This window comes from Takifugu rubripes, chromosome 18, assembly GCF_901000725.2.
Source record: "Takifugu rubripes chromosome 18, fTakRub1.2, whole genome shotgun sequence".
In the NCBI taxonomy this organism is placed as follows: Eukaryota; Metazoa; Chordata; class Actinopteri; order Tetraodontiformes; family Tetraodontidae; genus Takifugu; species Takifugu rubripes.
In genome coordinates, this window is record NC_042302.1 from 8562779 (window position 1) to 8585260 (window position 22482).

Consider the following 22482-nt stretch of genomic DNA (forward strand, 5'->3'; position numbering starts at 1 on the left):
GGGTCGGTGAATTCGCTTATTGATCGTCCTTCTGCGGCACCAGTGTCCGACGTTAGCCAAGATGCTAGCGCGGATGGTGCCTCCCGAGCCGATACGGGCAGAAGTGTGATTTATTATCTCGTTACCAGCTGCTGCTCCGCTGCTTTTCCAATGACTTATTTGTGGGGGCCACACCCATCATCCATCATGGATCTTCAGAAGGTCAAGAAAGGTCACGGATGTGGTTCTGGATGCAAAGGTCCAGTTCATTAAATGTCCGATAGCACTTTAGTCTACTTCAGTCATCCTGATGTTCTGGGTTTTACAGTTATTTGCTGGAATTTCAATCAGTTTCTTATTAATATTATTAACTCCAATTATCTCCTTATTGTGACGTTTCACAAGGTCAAAAGGAAATAGGCTAAAATACTAAATGGTTCTTGAGCGACGCTGTGCTGGACCCAACCAGGAGGAAAGTTAAATCCTCTGGTTTCAGGTAGCATCTTTATCAAAGAAGTGCAGAGTTCTCCCACGTCACGACCTCCACAGGTATAATAACAGCCCTGTACAGCAACAAATGTCCAACAGTTGGACACTTTTGTTTGCTGTAGTGGACTTTAAAGTGGCCTCGAGGGAGCCGTCTGTCTGGATCTTATATTACAGCCGATGTGCAGCAAATTACAGCAGAACACGAGTGGGCCGAGTTCCGTCCACATCGAGGCCTGTGGTGATTTTCGTTTATGACGGCCGTCAACTCTGCAACCATGATAAAGTTGGTTCAGCCATGACTGGCCAGGCTGGCGTCTATGTTCACAGAAATTAATGTGCTAAGTCTAAACCTTCTCCTGGAATTAGAATTCCTTGTTTCAACATCTCAATTCAACAAACAAGACAAAAGCAACAATTATCAAGTTATTATGAAAAGGTTCCCTGAATTCTTTAACACCCCCTTCATTGTTGATTGATAAATCAAATAGATAAATGCGATTTTTTTGTTGTTTGCGCTGAAATAAACGTATAACATTTTACATTTTAACGTGTAACATTTAAAGTAGTGTCCTTACGCGACCCAACACTGCCACCCAGTGGCCGCGCTTCGGTACTGCGGGTGAACAAAACCAGGCACGACTCAATACGTTAAATTCATTTACTTAAATTAAAAAAATGTACATCACATTATCCTTCACAATAGACGTCCTTAAAACTGCAGTCAAGTTTTTTTTCCTTCCTCACTGTACATTTCAATAAACTGTGTACAAATTCTGACATAAAAAGGAGGGAAAAGGAAATTAGTTTCACAGATGATGAAATTACTCTGCAATTTCCTGGCTTCCATTTGCGTCTGAGCAGGACCGTCTCAGTCCGGAAAATATAACTGCAGTTCCATTTATTTCATCAGTTTAAATGAGTTCCAGTCACGACGGCTGACGGCAGCCTGAAGATGGATCATTACAGGGGGTGTAAAAGCCCGACAGGAGCCCCGGGAGAGTCCAACAAAAGCGTTCACTCAACAGTTACAGCGGTAATACAGCAGCAACAACACCAACAGGACAACAGCAGCATCGCCAATGCCTCTTTTCATCATCATCATGGCAGGTGTGTGAGCAGCTGAAGGATTTTTAAAATTGGGAAATCTGCATCCACGTTGAAGCGGTGTTTTGGGGCCACATCCCCCCTCCCCTTATCAAAAGTAAAGTGATTAATTTGACCCCTGTGTAATTTGTTCTGCGAAATTAGAGGCTGGAAATGATTCTGGCCCTTTCTCGTAACCAGCGTGGGCTGTCGGGATTATTATTAGATGCTTTAATAAGTGCTCACTGCGTCAAAGCACCGATGGTTCCTGTCCCACCATCTCCCCTCTGCACGTCACTACATTTGAGATGCTGGATGGAGTCGGAATCACCGCTCCTGTTGCTGCCCCCGCGGGTCCCCGTGGGACGAAAGGGGGCAGAAAGGGTGCGGGGACCATGAGCTGCGGGGCAACGAGGCAGGAGCAGCGGTCCAGTCTTCATAACTCCAGCCAGAGGAACTCAAACTCCACGAGAGGAGAAGTGTGGAACACTGCTGGACTCAGTTGTGTGCAGGATGGCCATCAAAGATGTCCTGTAGCTATCAAAAGAATCAACCTGTAATATAATATTATGTACAGTCCTATTTTTCTACTTTTATTATGGATTAAAGGATGTGTCGAACGGGCATGAAAGAAGGGTTGAGATTATTAGTTTATGTGGCATTTTTGCTGTTTTCTTTGAGTCTTATGTCGTGCCATTTATTTTGGTCCCTGAAAGTCAGCCTCATGCCAACCACCAGTGATGGATAATACATCAAAATGAGCTGTAATATCCTTCCTTTAATATCCTGTTCGCTCAATTTGTTATTCATGGCATTAAAACTCGACATGGACAACAAGAATACATCCTATTGTGGCCCTGCATAGGTCCCATTATTGATGTGTGCATCTATTCATCGGGGAAGTTAGCAAGCTCATCTTTTCCAATGTTCCCCCCGCTCAGGATGCACACCACCTTCTTCCCCTCCAGATCAGGTATCTTTTTGCCGACAATTGCAGCAAACGCCGCGCAGCCTGACGGCTCCACCACTAATCCAGCCTTGTAGAGGATTGACACAGCGGACTTGATCTCTTCATCGCTGAGTAGGATGATCGACTCCACATAACGCTGGCACAACTTGAAGGGCAGCGCACCTGGAATGCAACAGGAAAGAGCAACACGCAGTTTTCAGATGGCACCAAAATAATTACTGGACAGATTTTCTTTTTTTGACTGCTTTATCCCTCTCGGGGCCACGGGGGGCTGCCAGCTACGTCTGGGCAATGCCAAGGACGCCCCTGGCCAGCTCATCACAGGGCCCTGTGGAGGGTTAGATACCTTGCTCACAGCACTTGGTGTTCCCAGGCAGCCTCCCATCCAAGTACTAGCCAGGTCCAACCCTGCTTAGCTTTAACAATCAAACAAGATCGGGAATTCTAAGAATGGTTTGGCCGTAAATCCGATGTGAATATTGCTAAATAATTCTTTACCTCTACTGATGTAACATCTGGTGACAGTCGAAAAGTCAATGTTTGATGTGAAGTTCTCAGTTTATGTGAGTTTACCTAAAAAAGAAAATGAAATTGCCTAAATGATACCTGCAGAAGGTGGCGCGAGCCCCGAGGCGACGCTCTTGCTGTCCATGCCCACTGGCTTCTCCTCAATGAAACTTTTGTACATCGTGCAGGCTGGTTTTCAAACAAACGCTTCAGATTCATCACATCTTCACAATAAGATACACTTTTTATTTTGATCTCTTATTCTAGTTTTACCTCCTTCTGGTTCCACTCCATAGATTCTGGTCTTATCACAGCCTGACAGCTTGATGGCAGCAGCTACACCGGCCAGCAGACCCCCCCCCACCGCAGCAAACCACCACCACATCAGGCTCAGGCATCACTTCCAGCACCTCGAGACCTAAACTGAACACAATCACAAGTTCATCTTTATTGATATTTCAACGTCAATTACTTAAAACTGGCAAAATATGTGTAGATGTATGTGAAAACAGAATTCATCAAGAGAAGAAAACATCTTTAACTCTCTCCTGACCATGTTCAATACATCCCAGTGAGGAAAAGAGTAGATATTAAATACAAGGGAGAATCACAGGTACGCTGTCATCACTGGTACCTGGCATGTCCAGCAATCAGATCCAGATCATCATAGGAGTGCAGGAAGGTCATGTTGTCCTCTTGAACACAGCGGTTCACCACATCCATCAGACTGGAGGTTGGAACTCGCTCAACTTCCACCCCCAAACTCTACAGAAGAACCCAACTCTTACTGAGGATACCTGTGGTCGTTGCAAGATGATTATTTTTCAGTGCTCTGACCTGAATGAGAAGCGATCGAGACACTGGGGCAGTTTCCGGCATCACTACTTTACCCTTTTCTCCATAGAGTTTTACAGCGTATGCAAAAGATTTCCCATAGTTCCCAGCTGACATAGTTACGAAATGACCACCCCTCGGCCTCCTGGCAAACTGATTGGCCACCCCTCTGATCTTAAAAGATCCTGTGATTAAATGCAACACTGCTTTAACCCTCATTAGACAACAGAAAATGTGGTCATGAGGAACAACGTAGCTCAGTCGAACCAGTTCTCTGCATGTTCTCCAGCTTGATGTGGACATTGCCCTGGATGTCCAGAGGCAGGGTTGTCTGGCACCAGGGGATCATGGGGGTGCTGATGACACCCATGGGGCTGCTTCTCACAGTCTCCCTGGCCTCCCTCAAAAGATTCAGCGTGACAGCATCTGCAGACACCTCGCCCATCTGGGGGGGGGGGATTTTTCTAAATAGTGTTTGTATTATTACTTTGGATATCTAAAAGTTCAACGTTGTAGAAAATATATTTTATTGCTGTTTTTATTTTATTATTATTTTAAGGGTTCACACCTAAAGAACAAGATACAGAACACACTCTAAACAGAAAATCACAGTTCGACTAGGCTGCTGCAAGTACATGTGATCGAGCACGAGTTGCTCTACAAAGAATATTATTTGCTTTAATTTGTTATGAGTAAACATGCAATTGAAATTAAACTTTTTTTAAATGATAAACTTTAGTTTTTACCTTTCCCAGTTGTTTTGTTAAACGAGCTTATGCGAGAGGTGTTACAGTTTTGAGATTCCCCCAACAAAGGTTCCGCGTCGCGACATGTATCGTTCCGGACATTATTTTGAAACGCACCCTGTCATGGCTCCTCATGTAATGGGAACGGGGTAACCATTTAATTATCTACAGTTGGGAAAATAATACTAATGCCCCGACGTCTATATTTCAAACATGGGGGTTGTTCGACACGTCGTGTGCGCCATGTCCGGTGGCGTTGACAGCTCCGTTGCAGCCTTACTACTAAAGAGAAGAGGTCAGATCAACCCTGACACACACACACACACACACACACACACACACACACACACACTTGATGTCACCTGCTAATGATGGATGCAAAAATTAAGCTGAACAAATAAAAATGCAATAAACGCACATATTCCTTCCTCTTAATGGTAGTTTAGATTGCAAATGTTGTCTATTTTGTATCAAGGCTACAATGTCACAGGAGTATTTATGAAGAATTGGGACCCGTTGGATGAACGCGGGGTGTGCACCACAGAAAAAGACTGTGAGGATGCCTACAAAGTCTGTCAGATCCTGGACCTCCCCTTCCATCAAGTGTCTTATGTCAAAGAGTACTGGCACAAGGTTTTTAGGTAGTTGTGACGATTATAAATATGCTATTGTTTGACTTCTATCGTTTAATAGAATCTATGTTGCCTTCAGTGACCTATTAAATGAATATGAGAAGGGACGAACACCAAACCCAGACATACTCTGCAACAAACACATTAAGTTCAACCATTTTTACAAGCATGCTATCAACACTCTGGGTGAGTTCATATAAATTGGTGACCTCTTAATGTTTATTAAATAGTTGTAAACTCTTCCTGTGCTCATGACGAAGGTGCTGATGCTGTGGCAACGGGACACTACGCCAGGACGTCACAGGAAGACGAAGAGGTGTTTGAACAGAAGCACAAACCCAGTCCCACCACGCTTTTCAGGGATCGATTTGAGACCAGAAATCGTATGTGTGGCTCGTCTTGATCGTCTCCTTTAAGCACGTTTATGCTTTTCTTGTAGCTCGCGGTGGAGTTGTGTGATCCTAACGACCTTTGGCTTCTGCTCAGCTGTCAGGTTGCACAAAGGAGCAGATCACCTCAAAGACCAGACGTTTTTCCTCAGTCAGATCTCCCAGGATGCCTTGCGGCAAACTCTTTTCCCACTGGCTGGACTCACCAAAGATTTTGTGAAGAAAATAGCTGCTGAGGCAGGTTTTCAACATGTGCTGAAGAGAAAAGAGGTAGTTCCACTGTTTGTGTGTGTTTACAAGACTGTGAGTTTGTGTTTTGTTGTATTGTAGCAACTCAGTTTGGTGTTTTGTGTTGTCAGAGTATGGGCATCTGCTTCATTGGCGAAAGAAACTTCGAAAACTTCATTTTAGAGGTAATAATTGGGCTGTAATCCATCAGTTGCACATAAAATTGAATCAGGAAAACCAATACATTCATGTGTCTCAAGTATTTAGAACCTAAACCGGGAAACCTTGTCTCCATTGAGGATGGGACGGTCAGAGGAACTCATAGAGGTGTGTGTTTCTGCCTCAATATACGCGCTTGATGTGTTATTGTCGGTTTATTGTCGAGACTGTATTTTTTCCACAGTATTTTTGTATATATTGTGTACTTTTCCTCACACGTTTCTGTTTGTTCAGGCTGGTTCACTTTGACACTGGGCCAGAGGGCGAGGATAGGAGGACAGAGGGATGCCTGGTTTGTGGTGGACAAGGACATCACCACTGGAGACGTGTTTGTGGTACTTTAATATCGTAACTATAAAAAATAATCCCCAAATCTCTCCATTCATTAGAGCTCATGGACGGCGTGGCTTTATTGAATGGTTGCTGTTTCTAACCATTCAGGCTCCCAACACCAATCACCCGGCTCTTTACCGCGACACCTTGCGGACGGACCGTTTCCACTGGGTTGCCGTTGACCCGCCTCCTGAGCTGGCCAGGACCCAGATGATGGAGTGTCACTTCCGCTTCATCCACCAGATGCCGCTCAGTTAGTTCAATGTCTTTAGCACCTGGCTGCACGTCGACGCCTCGAAAAGCTGCAACTATCAGAAAAATGTCACTTTTTGATTGCAGCTCCGTGCACTGTGACGCTAAACCTGGATGGCTCTGTGTGGATCTCATTATCCCACTCTGTGAGGGCTCTGACACCTGGACAGGTAAGAGCTGAGGCATTACCTCATCTATATACACATGTCTGTGTGTGCTATAATGCACATAGTGGGAATATAGTTTTGTTAAAACACTGTCAATGAGTGATTCCTAGAAAATAAGGCTTTTTAGAGTCTATGCAAAAAGTGGCCGTGCGCAGATTTACATGTAATATGTTTCGATTTTCCAGGTGACAAACTAAATTGGACAGTGCTGCTCTGTGTATTTCAATGGTTGTCACACTCCTGCTGTGGAGGCTTCACACTGCATCTTAGTGTATTTTCTAACTGCACCCTCTTTATTCTTTTCATCCTTCAGTATGCTGTGCTCTACAAAGGAGACGAGTGCCTGGGAAGCGGGAAGATCATTCAGCTGGGGCCCAGTGAATACACACTCAAGAGGGGAAGGGAGCGTCTGGCAGCAGCCGCGCTGCTGAAGGAGCAGGAGAGGCCAGAATGAGCCAGTGCAGGAGGGCTCAAGGCCTCGTCAGGGCAGAAAAAGTGCGTTGGTTTTTCTTTATAGATTTTTGGTCAGCCTGGGTGTACAACCGTGACAGTTTTATAAAGAGACATTATTACTTTTGAGGATTAAACAAGATACAGAAAGAGAATCTTGTTTTGCTCTCTTTCTCCTTTTATTGTCACTCTTGTGTATAAATAATGTAAAAATTGATCAAATATAATGTGATATAGAAGATTAAACAAATGGGTTACTCTTAATTTGTCCTATGTCTTTTAAAATGTTATATTTTTCTGCATAATGTTTATTTTAAACACAGTAGAATAAAGTATTTAATGTTTAACTTTTTTTTTTTCCATGTTTTGGATTTCTTTTTCGTTTCGTGGCTAAGTGTATCTTATTGATTTGATGTTTCCCAATACCATTTTGTAATACAGTATATCAGCATACTGTTCTGCAGAAACACATGCATTGTTGCATTTTTTTTAAAACAATATCTCCACTTTGAACTGTTTTTATACTCCGGTCATTTGTGGAACAGGTTGTTATATAACCATTCAGCCACTCGGGAGCGATGTTGTGCAGCATTCCCAGAACGGTGAACCTGCTTCGAACCGAGCGTTATTTTCTTCAAACGACCAATTTTAAACTCTGAAATTCATAAGAAAAAAAAGTGCCACAACCTTGGGAAGTGAAATGTATAGAAGTAAAGACTTGAAATTTACAGCGGCTGCAGAAAAACTGTTTTTTGGGTTTTTTTATTTAGTCAGAAATCTGTCCCGAGCTGATTCCGTTATTGAGCGGACAACACAATGGGACTCTCATAATGAAGAAATGTATTATATTCAATACCAAAAATTCATATTTTGCTTACCAATGTAGGTGATCATTTAACCACAGCTGACTATATAAACCGCACAAAAACTCCAGCTTTCTCCACTGAAACTGATTAGAACAGGAGTTGAAAAATCCTTATCCCAGACGGATTCCCTAAACTTTCTGTGTGTATTCTGTAGTTCTGGGACTACTTCCATCGGATGCTGAAGACGCAGCTCTGACACGCTTTAGGAATTCCAGCTTCGTTGTAATAACAATGCACTTGTGCGCATTGGTCACCCGGTCAGGGCTACTTCCTAAATCTCCATGAGAAAAAGAAAGCCCCCCCTCATGAAAGCGTCCCCGAGGTGGAACGCAGCAGGTTTATGGTAATAAGCCTCCGAGGAGGAGGAGAAGGAGGAGGAGGAGAGGCACGTAGCCATTTTGTACTCATTTCAAACTCAGTGAGTTACGCAGCCGCTGCGCGTCGTTGGTACAGCGACACAATGGACACCGAGCGTCTTCTTCCACGTTAAAACTTCACAATGAGGCATAAAAGTCAACCGCGGTGCTGGGAGAGGAAGAGTCAATGCCTTTGTTGAGGACTTTCAGTCAAGTTGAGTGGGATTTGGCAGGTTTCAAAGTATGGAGCTCTCGATGTGTTGGACTTGGGTTTGTGTCCTCCTCAGCGTGCCGCTTGCGGGATGTTTGGAGATGCACCTCTCGGACGCTTCACAGCCCGGGACACTTCTGGCAAACCTGTCGCTCGGCCCTGGGTGGACGCATCAACTCGACAGGACTTTATCCAGCAACTTTCTTCAGAACTTCATCCAGGTGGGGAGGCGCGATGGAGTTGTTCGTCTGTCCCGCAGGGTCCCGTGTGCGCACACGCTGAGGAACCCAGCCCCTGTTTGCTTCAGGACAGGTTCCTCGACAACTGGGGACGTTATCCTGACGCACTTTAACGTGTTCGTGCACGGCCAGGACTGTTTTATTAAATACAGGAGAAAGGAAGTGTCAGGTGAGCCAGATATTCATATTAAAAAGATTTCTGAACTGGAGGAAACTTCCTGCCTTCCAGCAGGTACATTGCTGCTGAATGTTCAGGAGCTTCTGCCGGCCTCTATGCGGAATATCACCTTTCTGGACAGAGTGTGTGATGGGGAGAATGTGAGGGCTGTATTTAGGAAAGGGCAGTTGTTTCTGGGTCGCGACTTGTGTGTGGAGCCGGAGGTGTCTCTGCCGTGCGCGTTGCGCGGCTCCGCCGGCGCCAGGCTCTCCATCCAGCTGAGGCTGACGCTCGTTAAAGCGCCCGGAAGCGGCTCAGAAAACACCAGCAAAAGGAGCAAGCGTCAGGCAAACACGCCTCCTCAGTTTCAGCTCCCCAACTATCAGGTGTCCGTGCCCGAGAACGAACCTGCGGGCACACGGGTCATAACCCTCAAAGCCACTGACCCGGATGATGGCGAGGCGGGGAGGCTGGAGTACAGCATGGAAGCCCTGTTTGACAGCAGGTCCAACGACTTCTTCAACATAGACTCTCAGACTGGGAGCATCACAACCATCCAGCCTCTGGACAGAGAAATCAAAGACACGCACGTTTTCAAAGTCACTGTCACCGACCACGGCTCCCCCAAACGAGCCGCCACTTCGTACCTGACCGTCACCGTGAGCGACACCAACGACCACAGCCCGGTTTTCGAGCAAATCGAATATCGCGTCAGCATTCGGGAGAACGTGGAAGTGGGATTCGAAGTGATGACTATCCGGGCCACCGACGGGGACGCTCCCTCCAACGCCAACATGATTTATAAAATCGTGAACGACGACGGGGTCAACTCCATCTTTGAGATCGACTCCCGGAACGGCCTGGTCAGGATACGAGAGCGGCCCGACAGGGAGACCCGGGACCAGTACCAGCTGATCGTGGAGGCCAATGACCAGGGCAAAGACCCGGGTCCCCGCAGCGCCACAGCCACCGTCAACATTTCCGTGGAGGATGAGAACGACAACTACCCACAGTTCAGTGAAAAGCGGTACGTGGTGCAGGTTCCGGAGAACGTGGCGGTCAACACCAAAATCGTCCAGGTGGAGGCCACGGACAAAGACGAGGGGAACAACGCCAAGGTCCATTACAGCATCATCAGTGGCAACATCAAGGGTCAGTTCTACATCCACTCTCCCACCGGCGTGATCGACGTCATCAATCCTCTGGATTACGAGATGATCAGAGAGTATAATTTGCGAATTAAGGCTCAGGATGGCGGGAGGCCTCCTCTGATAAACGGCACGGGGATGGTGGTGGTGCAGGTGGTGGATGTGAACGACAACACCCCCATGTTTGTCAGCACGCCGTTCCAGGCCACTGTGTTGGAGAACGTGCCCATTGGTTACTCTGTGATCCACATCCAGGCGATTGATGGCGACTCGGGTGAAAATGCCCGTCTGGAGTACCGTCTGATCGACATCACGCCTGGATTTCCTTTTGTCGTGAACAACAGCACTGGCTGGATCACCGTGAGTGATGAGCTTGACCGCGAGACCACGGACTTCTACACCTTCGGCGTCGAGGCCAGAGATCACGGGGTCCCGGTGATGTCTTCCTCAGCCAGCGTGAGCATCACGGTGCTCGACGTGAACGACAACGTCCCCGCCTTTACGGAGAAGGTCTACTCGCTGAAGATAAACGAGGACGCGATCGTGGGCACCAGCGTGCTGACGGTGACAGCCGTCGACAGGGACGTCAACAGCGTGGTCACCTACCAGATCTCCAGCGGCAACACCCGCAACCGCTTCGCCATCACCAGCCAGAGCGGCGGCGGCCTCATCACCTTAGCACTCCCCCTGGATTACAAGCAGGAACGCCAGTACGTCCTGAGCATCGCCGCTAGCGACGGGACGCGCTACGACACCGCCCAGGTGTTCATTAACGTCACCGACGCCAACACGCACCGTCCCGTTTTCCAGAGCGCCAACTACCAGGTGACGCTGGGCGAGGAGAAGCCAGTGGGCCACACCGTGGCTTTGATCAGCGCCACTGACGAGGACACGGGAGAGAACGCTCGCATCACGTACGTGATGGAGGACAATGTCCCTCAGTTCAAAATCGACCCCGATACGGGCGCAATCACCACGCAAATGGAGATCGACTATGAAGACCAGGCCTCTTACACCTTGGCCATCATTGCCAGAGACAACGGAATCCCGCAGAAGTCCGACACCACCTACGTGGAGATCATCGTCCAGGACGCTAACGACAACACCCCGCAGTTTCTTCGAGACATGTACCAGGGGACTGTCTTCGAAGACGCTCCCGTCTACACCAGTGTTCTCCAGATTTCTGCTTCCGATAGAGACTCCGGCACAAACGGCAGAGTGAGCTACACCTTCCAGGGCGGCGACGACGGCGAAGGGGATTTCCTCATAGAGACGTACTCCGGCATCATCAGAACCGCTCGCAAACTGGACCGAGAGAACGTTCCTGTTTACACTCTGAAGGCGTTCGCCGTCGACAGGGGCGTCCCCCCTCTGAAAGCGCCCGTTTCCATTCACGTGGTGGTCCAGGACATAAACGACAACGCTCCGGTGTTCGAGAAGGATGTGCTGTTCATCGACGTGGAGGAGAACAGCCCAGTCGGATCAGTCGTGGCCCGAATCACGGCCACCGACCCAGACGAAGGCAGCAACGCTCAGATCATGTACCAGATCGTAGAGGGGAACATCCCCGAGGTTTTCCAGCTGGACATCTTCAACGGCGACCTCACCGCGCTCACAGACCTGGATTATGAGACCAGGAAAGAGTACGTCATTGTGGTCCAGGCCACGTCGGCGCCGCTGGTCAGCCGGGCCACCGTGCACATCCGCCTCGTGGACCTCAACGACAATCAGCCGGTCCTGCAGAACTTTGAGATTATCTTCAACAACTACGTCACCAACAAATCCAACAGTTTCCCGTCGGGGATCATAGGAAAGGTGCCGGCTCACGACCCGGATGTGTCGGATAAGCTTCGGTACAAGTTTGAATCCGGGAACGAGCTCAGTCTGCTGCTGCTGAACGAGGACACCGGAGATCTGAAGCTGAGCAAGGACCTGGACAACAACAGGCCCCTGGAGGCCCCCATGACCATCTCCGTGTCAGGTAGGACATTCTTAACCCTCCAAAACCAACGTCTGCGCGGTTTTCCAGTCAGTGAGCACGACGCGAGCGGCAGAACCAGACCTGGTTCATGCACTCTGTGTCAATATGGAATTTTCTGTTGAAAAGCGACCGGGGGCAGATTTGGCCTGTCATGCTAACGATGCTAACGGAGCGCTTGCTGCAGGCTCCGTGCAGGAGCCGGTTGTGCTGCTTTTGTGCCATCTGGGTCATAGATGTGTCCCTGTGACTGTGGTAATAAAAAAAAGTTGCACCCTTATAAAAGAATAGGTTGCTTGTTGCAGATATGTTTGTCGGTTGCCGTGACAACAACATGCTTGTTCTTATTAATTAGAAACCGTTGAGGTGGCACTCCTGTTGGACAGTTTCTGGAGATGTTTACACGTCTTCGTGGTGTCATGTGCTAACATATTTAACTACAGAGTGTTGTTTTGTTTTTTAAAGTTTATACTTGGAGCTAGCTGGAAAATATTTTTTGGGAATGTGGAAACAAATCAAACGCTTTCGGATGTCTTGGCTCGTGTCGTAATCTGAGGTCCAGCAGAAAGAATTGGAACGAAGTTGCTTTTTTTTTGCACAACAGAAGCAGACTTTGTTCTTTCAAGTTAAAGATTAGACTAATACAAACACTTGAGCATTCACACCTAAACCCTCCGCAGGAAAGCACCGTCGCATTAATCAGCCCGTTGGAGACCGGGGACAACGCTAATAGCCCGACAACATCAATTCCACCTTTTAATGGTGGACTTAGAAGCTAAACACGAGACGCTCCGGCTTTGAAAACGATAGCATATCTGCCCGTCGTTCGGTTTTTTTCATCAGTGTTCTCCCCCTCTGTGAGGGATGGAAACCTTCATTTTATTTGCCTCAAGTGCTCGTTCCCATCCTTTGTCCATTTGAAGTGTTTTATTGCCGTCATGGATGACATTTACATTTGTCAATGACAGCTGATGGTTCTTGTGTCGTCCCTGGCAACAGTGACCTTGTGGTGGCCCCAAAGGGGACAGTTTTTATTCCTTGTTGTGACGCACACATCAGTATATGTTTTCATTAAAAATGAACACCAGATGCTCCGAACCACTTAGTTCGGGGGGCTCACGCTGATGTCGAATGTGAGGAAACTACCACTTGCTTGACCTTTTAACCCCTCTGAAGAGACTGGTTGGCTAACTAAAGGACGCTGTTTTTTACAACTCTGTCTCGCCAACACTGATTTTCCACGCTCTCTTCCGTTGCCTTGGGTAAAATCCAGTCTGACTCCACATATTCTGCTCAGTTTAGGTCACGGTCTGGTTGTAATTCCATTATTGTTTGAGACGAATCATGTCCAATTTTGAGGGTGAGTTAGGACTGAGTGCAGTTATTCTCAGATCTTTTGGCTCTTCAAACCCCCTTAAAACGCACGCTAGACATGTCCATCCTTACATTTTTATGTCCTTCACAGCTACATGTGTAAACTCAGCTTGATTCGGAGGTGAAGCAGCTCTGTGTTGGCTGTTCAAAGGCGCCATCATGCCTGACAGACCTAACAAAAGGTTGTAGATGTATTGCACCGCTCATTGATTTGACCGTAGAGGTCCCAGGGCGAAGGTGAAGATGAGGCTGCCATCTGTCAGAGTGACATGTTTCTCTCCTCACATCCTTCCATTCAAAGCAGCTTTCTGACCCTGTGAAAGTGCACAGGTGCTTTTACATGACAGAAGGCCCGTGAATGGTCCGTTAGTTCACCGCTGAAACACAAGAATGTCCTGATAACACTCCAGAGATACACACTCACCCCGCTAGCCACAACACTGCTCCGCCCATCTTCTAAGAGCTACCGAGGTCTTCTCATTGGTGCTTCTTATCCTGGCTTGTCGGATTTCACTTGGAGCCTCTGGGGGTTTCCACTAAAACGATGAGTATCTGTCAAACTCTAACTGACATAAAGGCGAAGCTGCACAGTGTTCGAGCGCAGGGCAATTTTATCCTTCGCTTCTTTGCTGAAAGAAGGCTTGATTTGAATCTCAACTTGCCGCTCAGTGAGCATCCATCACCGGGGGATCGTCTCCAAACCTGCGCCATTTACAAACTGACGCCCAAGAATTTCCTCCCTCGGGAAACATCCGAGCTGATCAGAGGGGTTTACAGACAGCAGAATTAAAGGTTTGCAGAGACGGAGCAGCACAGGAGGAGCGGAGTGATGATCCCATGCTGTGGAGAAGTGTTGAAAGCACTCAGGACTCACTGTAATCAGCAGTCAGACATCAGAAGTGTCGCGCAGGCTGCACCATCGGAGCAGTTTCGGACCGAAACCTTTGATGCTATCAGTTTTTTGAGTGTGGATTGGGACTTTTGTAACAGCAAAGCGTGCTCCTACACGCCCCCATTCTGACGCCCCCCCATCCCCATCCTCATCCTCATCCTCATCCTCATCCTCATCCTCATCCTCATCCTCATCCCCATCCCCATCCTCATCCTCTGTCTTGTCCCCATGAGCCCTTTGCAGCTCTTCAGTGTCTTTGTTGGCCTCCTGCCCCCGTGTCCCTGACTTTTCTTTCCTCAGGCAACTGTCATCCATTTGGTGTCCTGACAGGAGAAATGCGGCGCCACGCTTGAATACGTGCACGGCGAGGACACCTCTAACCTCTGAGTTCGTGAACATGCATGTAGAAATGGCCCAGCACTCTTACAGTACACGTGACATTTGACCTGTGGAGTAAATGGGTGGGCTAGCCAGGAATAAAGACAGCACGTGCACAGGGATGTTCCCATTCTCTGACACTTGACAACATCTGTAATTTTCTTATCTCTTTATTTCCTACGGTCAAATGGTCAGAGTATCGTCCTCAGCTGTCAGGGCAGCTTCAGTGCTATCAGAAGTAGAGTCTATGCATGGGAGATATGCTGCCATTCCCAGGCTGGGCGCTCCTTGTAAGGGATATTTTGGAATCCCATTCATTCCTGAGATATCCCACCCCTGGTTCAGGCCTCACCCCTCCCTGCATTGCTCCCTCCTCACTTTGGCATTTAAATTCATCCCCAATTGTATTCGTTCACAATTACCCTTAAAATGACCTTCATGAGGGCTAAAAATGTAAGATGCTCTAAAAAAAAAATATGCAAAAATCGCACGCGCAACAGTTGCTTAGCGTCAGCATCGTTGTTATGAGGCCAGCAGCATGATGTTAGCTCAGTATAATGGGTTGGAAAATTAAATGAACGTGTCTGTCAGAAAAAATGTGTGATGCGTGTATTTGTGCGCTCTGTGAGTGAGAAAGGAATTAGGCTCACGTTTAGTGGTGTGTGTGTGTGTGTGTGTGTGTGTGTGTGTGTGTGTGTGTGTGTGTGTGTTTGGTCCCTGTGTGTTCGGCTGCCTGCAGGCTGTTGGCTAAAGACTGAAGTGTAAATACCTGGAGATCACCACTGGTCACTGTTCAGCCCCATTGTGTTTGAACTCTCAATTACAGGTTAGAGAGTGGGGGATGTTCTGTCTGCTGATCTGCCACTACTTGAACGGAAGGCCGAACCACTCCCTTTGATTTGTGGGAAGAAAATGAGGTTGTGACTTGGAACTGGTGTCTTTCTGCTCCCGCGGACGTCTGAAACGCCTGTTCTCGCTTTGTTTGGAATTGTGATCTGTAAAAACGCAGCCATCCTTCTTTACATAAGCCATCTTTCCGTTCACAAGCTGCTTTCCCGAGGAATATCAAGCATGACGTCTCAGTTTAGAAGGTGGGAAAGGAATCATCGGGATGATGCTTCCTGGTTTCCTAAGGCAAATGTGTCAGTGCCTGTAGTTTTGGAGGGATTTCTGCAGCTTTCCCCATTTTTTTTAGCGCATGTCTGTGTCATGTTTGTGGAATTCCACAACACGGCGGCTCCAAGGTGACGCTCCCACGCTGCAGCACGGTGATTTCACCACTCAAACTCCGACAGGCTTCGGGTGATGGTGGCTCAGGGGTCGTGTTTGATTGTAACCCGACACACCTCCCTTCTTCACTCCCTCTCACCCAGACGACACAGTGCTCCTTTGTGTCTCAGGAGAAAGAGTGACGCGACTCGCCTACAGCTCACGAGTGTGACATTACATGCGCTGTGATGTGCAGGGACCAGCTTTCAGAATGTTAAGTGGTCGATGGAGGAGATGGAGTTGGAGTGTAACATATTGATCAGCGATAAAGATGAAGGGAATTAAAATGAGTATTAAAATAACGAGAGCCTCTTTCTTAGAGATGAGCAGACCAGCGGTGCATCGAGTTCAACGGAAACATAACTAATCCGAGAGGCAGCTGCTGTTTCGGGCTAAAAGAAACGATTGAGGATCTTAGATAACCTGAGCCCATCCTGTCCAGGTGAAAGACATCCACTTTGTGGCCCCGCCCCCTCCACCTGGAGACAGCCTGGACAGGAAATACTAAAACAACAGTGTGGGTTCCCGGCAGTGCCCCAGTTAACCACTGTGGTCCCTTTATCTGCCTCTTGGAAAGAAGTCTGATAAGAATCTATCTTGGGACCTCAAAGCTAATGTTAGCTTAGCTCCTTTTGGGTAAACAGCGTTTCACCTTCAGTGCTCTGCCTTTATTTCACCCCATCAGTGCCAGTATAAGTTTATATTATTCCACAACGTCATGTAACCTCATACCCCCCCACCACAAAGGTCCCAGCCTTTCCCCATCTTTTGTATGCGGCTCCTCCCATTGCTGTTTGCACGTTACAATGGTGGTGAAATTTCATATATTTGCTGAAATAGATCGAGCAGGTGTTAAAATGTTCTAAAATTGTCTCTGCTTTGAAGTCAAAAGAGCAAATTGAAGGAGAGGTTTTGAAAAAAATCAAACCTTGACAACATAATTGGCCCTCCGGAGCACTCCTTGATTGGGCACCGAGCCTGTGCTAGCGCACAGCTCCGTGAGCCACGGAAAGCCGTTAGACAACATTGTGTTTACGGAGTTGTCATTTTGTCAGTTTTACTTATTGCCCTGTCAGGAGAAAGTGTCGGGCGAAACCTGCGTGGGAATGTGCGACTGCACGTTGTTGCTGCGTTGTGCAGCTGCCAAACAACACTTGACTTTCCAGAAATGCTGTCGTGACTCGGTGAACTCGGCACTTTGCACAAATTACTGGCGGGTGAAGATACACCTGTAGCGTCTTTAGTTGCTTTGTTTGGCTGGAAGCTTAAAAAGCCATCTGAGACAGCCATGCTAGCAGGCTAATTTCTAAGCCCGTAATGACAGAGAGGGCATGTTAAGATTACGTAAATCAATGTCTCTGCACCAGCCGGTTAATGATGGTGATTTATGTTAGTTTGGTAATGCTTGCAGGTTCCACAGTAAATTATTCTAGACTCGTCATCAGATGGCCTTTAATGCAACTTTGTCTTCAGAAAGTTCCGACAAAGAGGATTTCTGATGGTCTTTTTGAGGCTAATCTTGGTTCTCACGTGGATTTTACCAGAAACGTACCTCTTTTTACTGAGCTTCAAGAAGAGAAATATTTAAATGTGTCTCCTCCTTCTTGTCACACAGGAATGAAACAAAAACAGTTCATCTGCACAGACTGAAGCAGCATGCTGCATTTGCATTAGCACACACAGACTGTATGAGCACTCACAATGCTAACAAGCGATGCATACGCCACACCCCACCCCGGGTCACACTTGGCTCTTACAGGCGGGGCAGATTAGGCTCTGTAAGCATTTCAAAGGACAAGACTAAGATGTGCAGATTGAAGCTTTGTGTGCTTTCTTCAACCCTCTGGGGCTCCTTGCAGAGAGCTGAAACATTGATGCAGAAAGAGGGAGATATTTCTTTGAACTGAACCATCCTCCTTTTACATTTTGGACGCGGTGACTCGCGCACACAAAACAGAACTCCCCCGTAGTCTCGTATGACTTGAACTCACACACAGGTACAGTTTCCCTCTTATCAAACACCTTCCAGCTCACACACACCACCGTAGACTTTGCTGTCAGCCTTCTTCCCCCGAAGTGTCGGGGCCAAGTTTCACACACAGATCCCTTCCACCTCTTGTACACTACATAAAAAACTTGCCTCACCTTCTTCTGAAATGTCTTTGATTACAAGCGTATCGGCGCTGAGACTTGTTTTTGTCCCGGAGGAGCATCTCTGCAACCTAAAGAGTCAGAAAGATAACAGTATTTTTCAGCCACAAAGATTCCATCGATCCCAAGAGTTTATTTTCCTTCTTGGAGGTACCAAGCAGCAGAATTGGGACTGTTGGACACCTCTGTTATGACCCGTAATGCCTCTCTGTCTCTGCATGTGTCCCATGTGATGTGTGGAAATGACAAACATGCTGTTGTCTGCTGCGGATCAACCTTATTCAATTACTTTTTAGGTTACAGTGAGAAGCTCTTTGTGCAAAGTGTGTGCATGGCCTGATGTGATTGTTGCTCATTAGACGGTCAGAACTGAACATTTGCCTCCTAGGGTTCCCTCCAGGAGATAATCTAAAATCTGTCAAAATGTTGGCTAATGTTATCCCAGTTCTGAATCCCCCCCCCACACACACACACACACACAACACACACACACACTCGCATTCTGACCACAAACACAAACAGCAGCCGAGACATTTTAAAGTCATGAGGTGTGAAGTTGTTGCACTGACCCCGATTTTGCTCAGGTTTTTATGAGCGATCATAAAGGTGAGCATCTGTTTCAGGTCTGCACTCTGACAGGCCCGACGAGGCAGCGTCAGGTCAGGGGTCAGGACCTCTGATGCTTCACTTTTGGCTCCTGGGAGGTCAGTCAGGCAAAATCCACTCTCAGAAGCTTTAAACGCAGGTCTTATCTGACTAAACATCCACTTGCTGCCGGGTCATCTGGCCTGTCTGAGCTTCTGTACGTCATAAATAAAGTGAGAAATGCGATAGAGATGAGAAGGTAGATGCATTCTGACGCTAAAACTCTTCAAGACGTTTAAGTTCCTTCAACATCGGGACCAGGGTCCTGGAAGGGGCCTACACTGCTATTGTTAGAACATGTGAGAGCGTCTTCTCTGCCTCTGTTGCAGACTGAAGTGGTTGTTTCCACGTGTTAGAATTCACACAGGTGATAATGGCCTCGCAGGACAAAGCGAGTGGAACGTCTGTTTGTTTTGCAATTCACAGCAAAGCTCTTTAAAAAGAATGCAAAGTCTTTGATTTAGCCTCGGATTTTGGGGGATTTTCCTCCTGTAGCTTGATTTCTGGATTCGATAACGTGCAGAGAAGCTCACAGCCACGCGTGTGACGTGAGGAATGAGTCGATTCAGCTGCTAACGGTTTCCACCGTGTCGACAGCTGGCTCTCTGTGCTCGGCATGCATTCCTCACATACACGTGCACCGAAACACGGATGCAATGCGGGCAATAGCTGCTCGATTGTTATGCCACTTGCTCGTTCTGGAACTCGGGAGGAGGCGCCAAGCGCCCGGGTCAGTTTGAGGTGTTTACATGTGATGCAGTCAAGCGTGTCATACTGTAATTACAATGTAACGCACACCGCCACAAACCGAGTCATTCAGTGTCATCAACAGGTGACGCCACAGGTATCCCTGTAATCAGAATTAGCTCTTCTTTCTAGCTGGGCACGGCTATGAGACGATAACACACACACACACACACACACACACACACCCACACCCACACACACACACACACACACACACACACACACACACACGAGGGCTGCAGGGCAGATGAAGTGGAAGTGCCCTGTCATTACACAGCCGATGACAGCAGCGGTGAGCCGACATCACTCTGGCATACCTCTGGTATTGTGTCAGCGGATCTGTTTATTGCACAAATGTGTTGTTTACATTTTAATTCCTGTTTTTTTCCCTTTAGCGCATTGACACGAGTGACTGATACAGTTAATATTGCATTTTGAGGTTACAGGTAATTATCACCGTGGTTAAAACGTAACAAGTCTTCCTACACAGGTTAAGGTGGCGACACAGGGTATGGTCCTTATTTCTCTCAGTGACGATATCGCCCACCCATCTGGATTAACCCCCCCCCCCCGGGATCAACGGTGGACACTTGTTTCTCTGACACACGCGATCACTCGTATCCCAATAGAAGTTTCCATTCATTTAATTGTCTCGACATTCCAGCTTTCACCACAGGAATGAGTTCACCTCCGAGCAAAACCAAGACACATCCTCATTGTTGTGGAAGTTTTGGAACTGCCTCAACTGTAAGGGTGTGTGTGTGTGTGCGTTTTGGTCTCCAAATGTATTGAACAAATTAGCCTGTTGAAATGACAGAAGCAGTGGATTCACATAACATCAAAACAAGTTCGAACACACACAAGTTGGTCAAGAACTTTTGTTTTGCAGTTGTGACGGACTCTAAATCAGAGAACAAGTAAAATGAGTCTCTACAGGGGCAACTGGATGGCTGAGTAATGTTGCGTGTTCTTGCAGGTTGAGCTGAAGCCATAATTAACCCCCCTCGAATAAATGCCGCGTGTTTATGAGAGAAAGGATTAGAGGGAGAGACTGAGAGCAAATTAAATTTTTTGGCGGGAAACAACATGGAGGAGGAGGATGGAGAGGATCTAAGATGACAGAACGGGGTCCACCTCCCCTCCTCTTTCTCTCCTGTGGCCGAGTCATTACCGCACAGCATTCCTGTCCGCCGCGTCACGGAGCACAATAAGCTGACATTCAAGTGACCCTCAGGAGGATGTGAGGAGGGAAGCAGGGAGGCGAAGAGGGTGACGACGACGGAGAGGATGAGGAAGCTCCTGCGAGGATCTGAGCGAGGGAGAGCGGGGAGAGGAAGAGTGGAATGAGATAGTAGGTGGACAGGGAAGTGAAGGGGCGGATGGAGGAAAGAAGTGGGGGCTATCCCAAACCTTCCCCCCTTTTCCTGACTTCAAAGATTCTCCCAGTGAGAAGGAATCTTTCTCGTCCGCTCAAGCGTGCCGCTTTGTTACGCCACTGTTTTATTCCCAGAAGTGCTCTACCTCCGTGGAAACGGTTTCTAATCCCTTCTGAGGCAAACACTCTTGTAAATGAGGCGTTCAGGGGCTCCCCTAGCATATATTTTGTACTTCACATTCCTTGTTGCTGCAATCCCTGTGGTTTCTACTTCAAGTCTCACCTTTGCGATGGCTCCCTCCTTCAGTTTTCCTCGCTCGGAATGGGTACATTTTTAGATCACAGTGTAGGCTGACCACCAAAAGCCCTGCACACATATGCAGCACTTTATGCACCTGAACACTCTCTACCAACTATTATTGTAGCTAAACCAAAGACAGAGCAAAGCTATTTCCTTTGTGGCTTCTCCAGAGCATGATAACTACGTCTTGAGGTTCTGGCAGCCAGTCTGAGCAGCCCTGGGGCATCTGTGAGCGGAGCAACGGCTTCAATCTGCTGTGTGGATAAAATTATGAACGGATCACTGATCCAACAAGTGTTGAACTCTTCGAACAACTGGGCAACACGGTCTGATGCGGAGCATGTGTGAATCAGGACATTCTTACCAAAGTTGTTGGGTTCACGACCAAAATCTAAACGTGTAAAAATCCAACAGTTTTGGGTGAACTGCGCCTTTAATGAATACCCACTTATGATAGGGGATCGCTGCTCATTTCAGCACAATTTCAGTCAAACAACTTCATTAAGAAGAAAAACCGTTAGGACATTTTAAACCACATTGTGTGATTGTGGCTGCCCAGATGTCATTTTCTGATAATTGTTAGCTTTCAAGATGCTTCCAACAGCCTCAAAAAGGTTCCTGCAACTCTGTCGACAATTTGTAGTTTCTTCGAGATGTGCTGGTGTTGACAGTACGTTCTGAAAGTGAGCCTTCGGGCCTGGCACAACACTTTAGAGAGGTTTCTGCGTGAGCATTTCCTATACGTTACATTTGCTTCTTCCTGCCTCAGCAGGTTGATGATAGATGTAAGAGGAGGAAGAAAAAAGGAGCATTCTTTTGAAAAAAAATGGTCTAATTTGCTACGTGTTGAAGGCTAATTTAATCAAACCTTCACACTTTAGACAGCAGTGATGATTGTAATGTCTGGGCATTCATTTATAATTCTAAAGTCTCAGTTAATTCATAAATAACATCTCTCTTGTAGAGTTATACAAGCTCATGGTGGTCAGAGAGGTGCATTTTGGGAGAGTACCGATTTAACGCCAGCAGGGGTGCAGGCAGCAGGTGTCGGAGGGGTATTCAGGGGTGTCGTAAAGGGTCATGTCCTCAGAGATTTTCCCCCCCAGCAGCCATGAAA

General features: G+C 47.3%; 2 protein-coding genes and 1 long non-coding RNA gene across 7 annotated transcripts in view; 2 read left to right on the plus strand and 1 right to left on the minus strand.

Moving 5' to 3' along the window:
* Positions 1 to 1108: 1108 nt before the first annotated feature.
* LOC101064590 (uncharacterized) lies at positions 1109 to 4699 on the minus strand. Of its 3 annotated transcripts, XR_003885802.1 has the most exons (9): positions 4609 to 4699; positions 4130 to 4307; positions 3866 to 4047; positions 3663 to 3793; positions 3302 to 3451; positions 3128 to 3217; positions 3020 to 3036; positions 2868 to 2937; positions 1109 to 2683 (listed from the first exon to the last, which is right to left on the minus strand). It is a non-coding gene; the product is annotated as an uncharacterized lncRNA (long non-coding RNA). The 3 variants fall into 3 exon arrangements; XR_003885800.1 differs by lacking the exons at positions 2868 to 2937; positions 3020 to 3036; XR_003885801.1 differs by lacking the exons at positions 2868 to 2937; positions 3020 to 3036 and having other exon boundaries at positions 4130 to 4326; positions 4609 to 4686.
* Positions 4693 to 7739, plus strand: trmu (tRNA 5-methylaminomethyl-2-thiouridylate methyltransferase). Its single transcript, XM_003976424.3, has 11 exons — positions 4693 to 4903; positions 5084 to 5249; positions 5320 to 5426; positions 5501 to 5623; positions 5727 to 5899; positions 5989 to 6042; positions 6118 to 6184; positions 6311 to 6411; positions 6518 to 6662; positions 6749 to 6831; positions 7142 to 7739. The coding sequence occupies exons 1-11, from the start codon at positions 4822 to 4824 to the stop codon at positions 7280 to 7282; spliced, it is 1242 nt and encodes a 413-aa protein (XP_003976473.2). The 5' UTR covers positions 4693 to 4821; the 3' UTR covers positions 7283 to 7739.
* A 118-nt stretch (positions 7740 to 7857) lies between these two features.
* The window catches only part of celsr1a (cadherin EGF LAG seven-pass G-type receptor 1a), a 50760-nt gene continuing 36135 nt past the window's right edge, over positions 7858 to 22482 (plus strand). For all 3 annotated transcript variants that reach the window (XM_029825881.1, XM_029825880.1, XM_029825882.1), the window contains exon 1: positions 7858 to 12236. In XM_029825881.1, coding sequence (XP_029681741.1) covers positions 8744 to 12236 — 3493 coding nt within the window. In that variant the 5' untranslated portion in view covers positions 7858 to 8743. The remainder of the gene's footprint in view (positions 12237 to 22482) is intronic.